This window comes from Stegodyphus dumicola, chromosome 4 (assembly GCF_044657685.1).
Source record: "Stegodyphus dumicola isolate Sdum_Otavi_A_Nest chromosome 4, ASM4465768v1".
Taxonomy (NCBI): domain Eukaryota; kingdom Metazoa; phylum Arthropoda; class Arachnida; order Araneae; family Eresidae; genus Stegodyphus; species Stegodyphus dumicola.
This window is the reverse complement of record NC_140771.1, coordinates 139,463,029-139,475,434: the sequence shown is the minus strand read 5'-3', so window position 1 is coordinate 139,475,434 and position 12,406 is coordinate 139,463,029. Positions and strand designations below refer to the sequence as shown.

Below are 12,406 nucleotides of genomic sequence, written 5' to 3'. Positions count from 1 at the left end.
AGAAAGATTTTTATGAATGTGAAATGCCTCTAGAAAATCCAGTTCTCCAATGGAAGATGTTTTTTGAATAATTTTGGCAGCAGAAAAATTGAAAGTGTGATTTTCGGACCAACAATGTTGAGCAACAGAAGACTTCTGTGTTTCCTTTTTTCTAACATATGCCTCATGTTCTTTGACGCGAAATTTTAAGGCTCTCTTAGTTTGGCCAATGTAAATTAAACCACACTGGCAAGGAATCCTATAAATACCCCAGGAATTCATATCCGGAATGGGGTCCTTGAGTATAGAAGTTGGAATTTTATTGATGGGAGAATAAACAACCCGAAAGTTAAATTTCTGCAAAATATGTGCAACTTTATAGCTAATTGATGGAAAGAAGGGAATGACAACAAAATTTTTATAATCTAAAAGAAGAGTGTGCCTTTTAGTGTGTTCAGATGAGAATTTTTTAACTGCTTGATTAATAATGTTGGGTGAAAAGCCCCTGTCAATAGCTATTGCTTTTAAATAATTTAGTTCTTCATCAAGGGCTAGTTTGGAGGAGCAAACTTGAAGAGCACGGAAAACATAGGAATAAAATGAAGCTAACTTTTGTTTAGTCGGATGACATGATTTAAAGTGTGGTGGAAGGCAAACCGATGAAGTTTTACGGTAAACCGTAGTACTGAAGTTGGATGTGTTACGTGTGACCAGAATGTCGAGAAACGGAAGAAAATTGCATATCTCAAGTTCAAAAGTGAACTGAATAGCAGGATCAATAGAATTCATTGTTGAAAGAACTTTATTTAAATCATCTTTATTACCTTCAAACAGAGTAAAAGTATCATCTACGTAGCGGAACCATGCCGGGAAGTTTAAAGTTTCACACAATTTTGATTCATAATAATGTATGTAGATATCAGCCCCCTCAGTCCCATCCTGGCATGGTTCCGCTACGTAGACGATACTTTTACTCTGTTTGAAGGTAATAAAGATGATTTAAATAAAGTTCTTTCAACAATGAATTCTATTGATCCTGCTATTCAGTTCACTTTTGAACTTGAGATATGCAATTTTCTTCCGTTTCTCGACATTCTGGTCACACGTAACACATCCAACTTCAGTACTACGGTTTACCGTAAAACTTCATCGGTTTGCCTTCCACCACACTTTAAATCATGTCATCCGACTAAACAAAAGTTAGCTTCATTTTATTCCTATGTTTTCCGTGCTCTTCAAGTTTGCTCCTCCAAACTAGCCCTTGATGAAGAACTAAATTATTTAAAAGCAATAGCTATTGACAGGGGCTTTTCACCCAACATTATTAATCAAGCAGTTAAAAAATTCTCATCTGAACACACTAAAAGGCACACTCTTCTTTTAGATTATAAAAATTCTGTTGTCATTCCCTTCTTTCCATCAATTAGCTATAAAGTTGCACATATTTTGCAGAAATTTAACTTTTGGGTTGTTTATTCTCCCATCAATAAAATTCCAACTTTTATACTCAAGGACCCCATTCCGGATATGAATTCCTGGGGTATTTATAGGATTCCTTGCCAGTGTGGTTTAATTTACATTGGCCAAACTAAGAGAGCCTTAAAATTTCGCGTCAAAGAACATGAGGCATATGTTAGAAAAAAGGAAACACAGAAGTCTTCCGTTGCTCAACATTGTTGGTCCGAAAATCACACTTTCAATTTTTCTGCTGCCAAAATTATTCAAAAAACATCTTCCATTGGAGAACTGGATTTTCTAGAGGCATTTCACATTCATAAAAATCTTTCTGTTCTAGTTAACGATCCTAATTCCAATCCAAATTTGCCTTCGGCTTTTAGAGAAATTATGTTTTAGTTCTGGTTTCGCCAACAGATGGCGCCACTTGCTTATTCTTGTCCAGGCTTTCTTATCTAATCATTATTTCCTATCTTGTTCATTTGCGGTTTTGCAGCTGAAGATGATGGTTCAGTAAAACCATCGAAACTAGTCCTGTGAAAATTGTGTAGGTATAACGCTGATTTTTGTTGTTTGACTTCTGAATTAGTATTTATTCGGCGTGTTATTGTGTCTTAAATCATTAATGGCTTAAAATAAAATTATTTTTTACAATGCAATTCATCTCATTCTTCCTGAAAATCAGTAGGCTGAAATTGAATTCGTTAATCAGTTTTCTAAATTAAATACATTTTAATGCTAACAGCATACTATTATTAAATGCACCAATGAAAAAAATTTAACACAAAGAAGATGAAAATCAATACTTACACTATATCAGATTTTCAAGATAATATCGGCAATAATCTATGACATATTACCTAATAGAGGTTTTTGTTCAATGTTGTAAAAGAGATTTATATGAAAACTTCATTTAATTGCACAATAAATTAATTTAATGCATTACATTTCACAAAAATGATATTAACTGGCCAAGAAAAGGAAACATATGTTCAAGATGCAAAATATGGGAGATTATTGAAATAATAATTACCACAACAACTAGATCTTCAAGATCAAAAATATTGGTTGGAATACCAGAATTCTTCAATTTGTTATAGCGGCAATTTACATATCGAAGGCAAGGTAATGTTGGCACTTCCCCATGAATGGTAACCAAATTGTTACGGACTAAAGACAATGCTTCCTACAGAAAGAAAAAGAAATATATGTGAAACATGGAATAATTATCTTAAAACTATATGATCACAGTTGAAAATTGACAATACATGTATAAACTGATGTATGTATGAAGTGATTGTGACTCCACTTCAAAAATCACAAAAGCTAGCATATACTTAAAAAAAAAAAAAATCCGACATACTTTCAAATAATTCATAATAATAATATGTTATGTATGTATGCTTGTAAGTTCTGGAAATTGTTATGTTTCAAATTTTTCTTTGCTAACAAAAGTTGTACAGTCAAAAGTCGTTAATTCGGACACCCATAATCTGGAATGATCTAAATCCGGACCTCAAAGCTACAAACTTTCTGCGCATGCGTCGCTTGCATTGTGCGCGTGCCCAAAATACGTTTACGAAGGCACGTTTAATGTATAACGGACGGTATAAGCTATGCTAAAATTATCTAATTATCTATTTCAGTTAATGTTGCAGATTGCGTTGTTCCTTAATCTTCGAATTGGATCCGGCTTATTATTTTTTGCAGACTGTTAGAGCAATTTTATAAAAGTAAACTTGAACTTTCGATTATGTCAAATAGAATTTTTGATATATATTTATTAATACGTAAAAGATCTACAAAGCGAAAGTATGTTTCGGAGTCCATTAAGAAAAAGTGGAATTGCTGCAAAAAATGGATAAAGGCATATCCTTTGTTTATCTTTAATGCTGCGGCACGCAATGAATTGGAAGTTGATCTGTCAGCACTATCCTTATCTTCCGGGCAGATGTTTTTATTTTATTTGGCTTATAATTGCTTACTAAATGTAGTATTTCATCTCGATGTACTCCGTCTTTGATATGATTTAAATCAAATGCCTCGTCATTATAATTCACTTCCGATAGTGAAGAAAGTGACAGAGGTTATTGAAAATGAAAAAATTTCAATTGACAAATTAGTCGGTATTCTCGACACAGCAATTATAGGACTTGAACAGCGGAACTTTGTAACTGAACAAGAAATTATGTCTGTTTATAGAATTAAAGAGAATGTATTATCATATAAAAAACGAAGCAATTTAAGCAACTTACATTGAAAGAAATTTTTAATAAAGTAAGCAAATAAAAATTAAGTTCTTTTTTTTTTTTTTTTTTTGTAAATTTTGATACCCTTTAGATCATAATTGTTCTTTATTTCGTAAATTACGGTTTCATATTTTTAATTTTATAATTTCTGCATGCCATTTTACCAGATTTAAACTGATGATCTATAATCCGAAAAAATCGATAATCCGGAATCGCCGAAGTCCCGACGAGTCCGGATTAACGACTTTTGACTGTAGTATGAGCAGCAAGACATTTTGATGCAGACAATGACTTTTTACTTCATTTTTCAACTATTACATTCCGCATTGCCATAAAATGTACACAGAAATTTATCGCTATTTTATTACCAAGAAAATGAATCATCATGTTAGGTTAATTCCATATGGCAAAGCATACGAGGACTATAAAAGAAAAAATATCTTTGTGGAGGACCTTTTTTAAATGTTGGAGATAAAAAAGTGCTAGAAGGAAGAGAATGTCGAGGAATATGAAGAAAGCGATTTAGCTGTACAATAAATGATTGATAAAATATTTAAAAATAAGGCTTTGAGAATTATTTCTGATTATCCAACCCCACCCCTCTCCACTGAAAAGCGTTCTCAAGCCAATGACATACTATATGCCAAAATAGGTAATCCATGACATAGTCAAAATGTATTTATGAGGCAATCCAGGTATGCATGCTTGCACACCAGATGAGAGCTGACTTCAACCTTCAAATTCAACAGTCATTTTACTAATCAGTGTTTGTTTTTGTTGGATTTGAGTACGCTTTTTTTTTTTTTTTTTTCCTGGTAAGGAATCATAATGGAACAGTAGAATTTGCTGTTTGATGGAAAAAAAGTGCTGCATTTCCTCAGTAAATTTACAGAACTATTTTTAAGTTTTGTTACTCTTACAGTACATAATGTGAAAATATTTATAATTTTTATAACATTACTTTCTATGTCCAGGAGTAGAGAATCACATGCTGTTTGCATTAAATTGTGTACAATGTGAGCTGAACAAACAAATCCTAAAATAGTTCTATATAAATCACTTTGAATTTTAATGCATTTTCATTCCCATTTCTTTTCACTACACCAAAATTAGTGTTATCAGTAGTATAACAAATCAACTTTTCTTTATGTTTGTATTTTTGGTACTATTCGGTTTCGAGGGCCGTAAAAAAATTGCAGCGAAAATGTAAGCGCAAAAGCGCCAAATCTAGCAAACGCGCCCATTTAACAACTCGCCAAATCTAACGTACGTGCTGATTTCAGATTACATAAGTTTATACAGATCTATATTTCTTAAGACACCATTGAAATACTAGTTTAATTTTTTAATCTTTTTTTGATTTTAAATCCTTTTTTGATATTCCATGGATTTAACAATTTGGGAATAGCCCATGACGAAAACTCGGCAATAGAATTTTGGGTAAAGTGCAGAATCAACCATTGCTTGACGCGTTTTTAAGAATTGCACATACTCGGTATCCATGTGCACATCGACCTATTTTCGCTTAAAAAATATCCTAGAATTGCACAAAAATGCAACTGGGCAAACCCTTGACTTTATCTATGTACACATCGACCTATTTTCACTTAAAAAGTAAAAGAAAATTGACATAAATCCAATTGTTTTTACCCTTGTAAAAAGCGGCAATCAAATAAGTGAGCGATTCTGCACTTTACCGAGAATATTTTCAAAGAAAAGACATCATTCATTATAGAAAATTACGTTTAAACAACCAACGATAGTATGTCGGTAGCGAAATAGCGATGCAGGCATCCATTCAGTTATGTTTAGAAATTTTTATATAAATTATAATAATGATCTGAAATAGTTATTTACTCTTATGCTTCCATTCACTTATGTTTAGCTTTTTTCATATAAATTATAATAATAATAAAGTATTATATGAAGTTAATGTTTCATCTAAATTAAAACATCAATCTTAAATAGTTCTTTACTGTTATACTTCCTTTCTTGCCGCATTTATTAAGGTTGCCGCAATTATTTTTGGCAGCATTGGCATCAACAATAGTTTGGCGATTTTCTAAGGCCCTCGAAACCGAATAGTACCGTATTTTTTTACAAACTGCAAAAAATACTGCGTCAAAATTTGAGCATTTTTACCTCACACTTCATTGAAATTTAAAAAATTTAACTTGAATTCCCTACTCCAGACTAAAATACAACAATTGTAACAAGTTTTACTTCACTTCTGTTTGAGCTATCTATGTTTCAGTTTCACATTTAATGCTTTCCAAAGAATGCAACACATTATCAAATATAAATGATGAAATAATGTTAACAATAACTGCCTCGCATTTATTTCTAAAAGCTGAAAATTTTGAATCATGTAACTTTTTAACCAGTTTAGATGTGCATTCTGGTGTTTCGAAACTGAGTTCATGTCTAGCAGTCTGGGTATGAAAATGCAGCTTCTTCAGCAGCATGCTCCAGATCACTGGTATTGTTATTCCCATCTTTGACTTTAAAAAAATCTTATGTTTGCTGAAGCAGTAATATTAATAGCACTCCTATGTTCAGCTGTTTTTACGTGGTTACCATATCATCCTTTCCTTTAGTACAATAGAAAATTCTCCAGTACACTGTGTGGAAATAAACACATTCATCTTTATTGCCATTAAACAATTAAAAAAATTTGTGTTCCTGTTGCAGGTTACCATTAACACACATTTTCTTTTGCCCATTGCTACATGAGGGGACAAAAATTGAACAGAGATAAAATGATCAAAAACCTGTAGATGAGTTATTTCACACACAAAAACAACATAAACACATTGCCTCTGCTGTATTGCCAAATAACTAAGTAAAAAGTTGTGCCGAGACCAGCAGCCATGCCCCCATCAAAATTAACAAGAGCACTTGCTCCAAGGTTGGGTGAGAGATGCACGGCCCATAAGAGAATGTCTACAAATGTAATGTTGAACATATAGGTCTAAAATTTAAAAAAAAAAAAAAAAAAAAAAAAATTTAGCTGGTCATAAAATTCTCAAACCCTGGACAACACTAAAAAACCAGTTATTGTCTGGCTAATCCCGGATGTACAGTGGTGGCCAAAATTGTGGACACTTTTGGAATTTTTATGTTTTTGAATTTTGTATGCTTATAGAAAACGTTACGTTTTACAAAATGCAAACTATATATCATTTTAAAGAGAATTTATTACTGAATTCAATACAAAACACAAAATTCAATTATTTGCAATACAAAAAAAGTTAAACGATAATAGTTATCGATATACATTAGATAGTGATGATTGCAGTGAGTTATCAGTACTTAGTAGGGTACCCTTTATTTTTGATTACAGCTTCACATCGACATTTCATTGAGCTAAAAAGAGTTTTAAGCTCTTCTTTCGTTATTACATGATGCCAGGAAACAATTATAGCCTTAATTAATTCCCTTTTATTTGATGGGCGCCTCATTCGGACAAGAGTTTTCAAACGGTGCCACAAATTTTCGATAGGATTGAGGTCAGGACTGTTTCCTGGCCATGACAACAATTTAATGCTCTTTGCACGAAACCACTCTTTCGATATTTTGGCTGTGTGGCAAGGAGCAGAATCCTGCTGAAAAATAAATGAAGCATTGTTAGGAAAGAGATCTCTGATGGAAGGTAGAAGTTTTGGTTCTAGAATAGTGTCAATGTATTTTCTGGCATTCAGTGTCCCATCGATGACATGAAGGCGACCAATATCATCTGCTGACATGCATGACCAAATCATAACACTAACTGAGTTCTTCACAGTTGCTTGAATGCAGTCAGGATGTTGCTCTTCTCCTATTCTACGTCTTACATATTTTCGCCCATCACTACCGAATAACAATATCTTAGTTTCATCACTCCATATAACTTGTGACCACAGATCATCTGTCCAATTAATGTGTTCCTTTGCCCACTGTAGTCTTTTTTTTTTTTTTTTTTCGTTGCTGAAAATTAAGATAAGGCTTTTTTCGTGGAATTCTACCTCTCAGTCCAACATCTGTTAATCTTCTCCTGATTGTTCTTGAACTGACAGAAACACCAGCATCATTCAGATCACTTCTGATGGCCGCTGATGACATTTTTCTATCTTGGAGACATAGTCTTTTTATTCTTCTGTCATCAATAGATGTGGTGCATCTTTTCCAGCCTTTTCCTTCTTTGTTTTTTATAGAATTTGTCTCCTGATATCGTAAACAAAACTTTCGGACTCCAGATGTAGTCACTGAACCACCAACCTGTCTTGCAATTTCAGCATAGGAAAGACCACTTTATCGTAACACAATAATATTACATCTCTTTCTAGGCGTCCAAGTTACTCTTTTATTTGATGTCATTGCTTCTTGACTAAATATTCAAAATTTTTACAAAAATTCCTACTTGTAATTGCAGTGTATAAGAAACAGGTCCTCCTTCTACAGATATATTTATTATGCTTAGTGCAGAAGAAAACAAGAAACAAGAACAAAAACAGACGATCATCATCAAAAAGAAGGTGTTCGAAACGTATCTTGAACATGGTATCGGTAGGGGAGGTGCGGTGTATTGGTCACCAATATTGCCAGACCTCACTTGCACTGACTTCTTCCTCTGGGAGTACATCAACATACTAGTGTATGAAACTCCCATTAAAAGAGCTCAAGAATTTGTTGCATGCATAGTGGCAGTTGTTGGGGAAGTCTGGAACATGCCCAATATTTTTCAGAACATCACATCTTCCAATGTGCTGGAGATGTGAGGCCTGCATCAGGGTCCAACATCACATTTTCGAACACCTTCTTTGACGACGATCACTATCTCTCTTTGTTCTTATTTCTTGATTTCTGCTGTACTAAGCATAATATACATGTTCCTCCCCTTGTTCTTCTTTTCTTGTGTTTTGTATTGTCACAACTGTGCTAGGAAAGCCTTTTCAACCTATGTGATTTTCCATCATCTAAGTGTACTCTATCTCTCCTGAAAGTTTGTAACTGATTAGCTGAAACACCCTGTATATGTTAGTTTTTATTTTAAATTTCAAAAATATGAAGTTGTTAATATTTGATTACTAAAATTCATATAACTGAAATATTAATTTTTATGTTTGTAAAGCAAAATATTTCATATAGGTAAGAATACTTTTGATCCAGAAAGCATGCATATTTCAATAATTATTTCATTTTGATTTTTTATCACAGATATCAAAATTCAGTTTTAAAGTAAGGAAAAGATTAATTTTTATCAACAAGGAAATGCTGTTGCAGCAATAAATGTTGTATTAAATGATATCAAATTGTACTAAACATCAGAAATTTTGTCTTACATTTTCTGTTGTTTGTATCAAGAAAATATCCAAAATATCCCTCCTCTTCTTCATGCAAAAATACAACTCTAAACTTATCCTTACAGTAAAACAAAAGAAAAATTAAACAGTTTTTGTTATAGTGACGATAAAAACCATTCAATACTTACCTACCAATAAAACCACCTTAGATGCCAGATTTTCAAAATGTATCAGACTCTAGAAAACATCTGCATAACAATATAGTCACTTTTATATGTCCTTTTTTGTTATACTCTTGACTTTTATAAACAAATCTCGACATTTTTTGCTTTAAACTCAATCAGTATGTGATCCTAATGCAAATTTCTGCAGGAATAGAGCATTTTGCCATAAAATCACTTAAGGCAATAAATGCTCTGAATACATTATTGGATCAATCACTATGCAATTTATGCCAGGACAAAAGGCACAAAAATCCATAGATAAAAAAAATAATTAATTGAGTATACATGAAAGAAACATTCTTTTGCAATTATCAAGCATCATTCTTTTCTGATATATATATATATATATATATATATATATATATATATAAAAAAAAAAAAAAAAAAACCCACCAAACTGCACCAAGATAGTTACGTTAATACACATTATAAATTATTCTTACCAGCTTCTGCAAATTACTCAATTCATCAGGGATCCAGTCAATATTTGTTTTATTCAATTTCAGCCATCTTAGACCAGTCATTTCAGCCACAGCTTTAGGAAAATAATCTTCCTAAGGGAAAAAAAAAATAGCAATTATTACTTCCGTATAGAGGCTGGATAGAAATTTATTGTAAAATTTCCATAGTCTGCAAATTATGATATTAAGAAATAGACAGATATAGATCATGCTTTTATGAGTTTTGTTTAAATTTTGTTCTCTTTAATTTTTGCATTAAATTTGGACTGTCTGCACATAAATGTGATCATATATCAAGAATTATTTGATCAAGATTTATTTACTGCAAAATTATTATACCTTTTACAAAGTAAATGATGTGATGACACGGGAAAAATATAGAAAACAGCTCAGAAAGAAAATGATACATGATAGGGAAGTTTTTTGAAGAGATAAAAAAACAATTTCGTACAAATGCCTTGAAATTTTTACATAAAAAAACTGTATATCCACCAGCCAAATTACTTTCAAACTGATTTTTAAAAGTCTTAAATAAAATAATAAATAAATAAATGAGCTGCTTACAAAAATTACAGTAATGAGATTTTCTTTAAAATTAAATCTGAATGCTAATATAGCTATAACATTTTAAACATGTGCAATTAGATATAAGCAACATACAAATGCTAGATCTAACTTTTTTCATTTATTAAAACAAATTTCTTTGTTATTTTATCATTTTTAATACCCCCCCCCCAAAAAAAAAATCTTTTCAACTGTACTGAGGTCTGCATGAGTAGAGCAATTTATGCCAGCAGAACACTTGTCAGTTGTTCAACAGCTCTCTACCAGCACCTCAATATGTGTCATTTTCAAACACACATTAAAACTCTTAAAAGTACAAAAAGAATTTGTAAATTATATATATATACTTTATTTTTTGGATATATGCTATGTATTTTTTAAACTTATCCAAAAATTATTTTTAACAAAAATACAATACAGATATATATACAAATTATATATAATTTTGTAGATGATCCCAATTACTACTTAATCATGGTTGAGATGGTTATAGATGTTGCTAGCGTACAAATAGGATGCATAATAGACGGAGGGAATTTGGAGACCAAAGGTAGCTGATATTCTCCATATAATTTTATTTCTTGATGAATAATTTCTTTCTACACATCACTATGGTTGCGATAATCAACTCGCAGTTTTAAATAACTTTTATTAAAATGATACAGCAAAGCAAACAAGACACATGCTAGAAGGCAGAGAGAGTAAAAAAGTAACTGCACATTTCAGCAAAGGGGTATTTATAAGAGTTGAAATCTTTTTAAATCTTGAGCTCTGTGACTGGACAAGAAGCATTCACAATGCAGAAAGATAAGGTGACATAATGTGGATTAGTTTTCAGATAAAGACACAGTTTATATTTCAGCAAGGAGACATAGCCAAATTATTAATAGAGTTTCATTCAAATTATTAATCGAGTTTCATATATTTTTTATCAATCTTACATATTTATATGTACAGCAGTACATCCGAAGTCCGACATCTGCCCTCATCAGAACTTCAATGATTTATATCATCAGTTTAAGGGGAAAGTGCAGAGTCACCCACTGCTTCGTGCGTTTCTCAAAATCGCCAACTTAAAAATAACAAGTCAAGGAATTGCACAAACACATTATCCATGTATACATCGACCTATTTTCACTTAAAAAAAAAAAAAAAATCTGAGAATTTTTACAAACTTGTCATTGCACACTCCCTTGACTTTGTCAATGTACACATCGATATGCGCCATATAAGTGGGTGATTCTGCATGAACTTGAAAATAACAAGTCAAAGAATTGCACAAATTTGGTATCCATGTACACATTGACCTATTTTTACTTAAAAAAAATCATCAGAGAATTGTACAAAGTTGGCACTGCTCACTGCCTTGTCTCGATATGCGGCATATAAGTGGGCAATTCTGCACTTTACCGTGATTTAAATATAGTACATTTATATGTAAACTTATAATAAAAATATGAAATAATGAAGCATTTGTGACAACATTTATTTCAATGTAAGTTGTTTCATTTTTGGTTCTAATAATTTCTCTTTAATAAACAGATATAATTTCTTATTTAATTAGAATGTTCCATTGCTCAAATACTGCAGCTGCCGTGCCAAATATTCTGACTAAATTGTCAAATGATTTTTTTTTTTTTTCCCAGGAAGTCAACAACTTTGTCACTTTCCCCACTACCAGTAGTGATATATTCTGGATTTGGAACCATACTACCAGGGGCGTAGCTAGCAGGGGGGCAAGGGGGGCATCTATCCCCGAACGCAAAATCCAAGGGGTGCCAAACTGATGTTACGACATTTTAGAGTTAAATGTTTTCCATCCTTGGCAAGCAGTGTGGGGTGCGAAATATTCAGTTGTCCCAGGGCGCTGAAAACCCTAGCTACGACTCTGTATACTACAGATTATGCTGTCTCTCAGTTGATTGATCATTGGTGCATTGTGATCGCAAAGGAAAACTTCTAAATATCATCTTCATTTATTACTTACTCTCCATAAATTCCATTAGTTAGAAAATAAGCTTTTTTTGTGATATCCGAAACATAAATTTGTGGCTATCATCATAACGCTTAGCTAAGATTCACTATACATTATTAGCAATGCATTATGAGATTGTTGAATAGACATGCTGCTGTTCTTGCTTCTAGTGCTGAGGAACTTAAGTATAGCAATTTATTTTATTTATCACATTTAA

General features: G+C 32.2%; 1 protein-coding gene across 1 annotated transcript in view; it reads right to left on the bottom strand.

Moving 5' to 3' along the window:
• fliI (FLII actin remodeling protein) overlaps window positions 1-12,406 on the bottom strand; it is a 175,271-nt gene that overhangs the window by 159,186 nt on the left and 3,679 nt on the right. The window contains exons 2-3 of the mRNA XM_085815549.1: window positions 9,633-9,743; window positions 2,468-2,620 (exon numbers count right to left, since the gene is read on the bottom strand). Of these exons, the coding sequence (XP_085671675.1) occupies window positions 2,468-2,620; window positions 9,633-9,743 (264 nt within the window). The remainder of the gene's footprint in view (window positions 1-2,467; window positions 2,621-9,632; window positions 9,744-12,406) is intronic.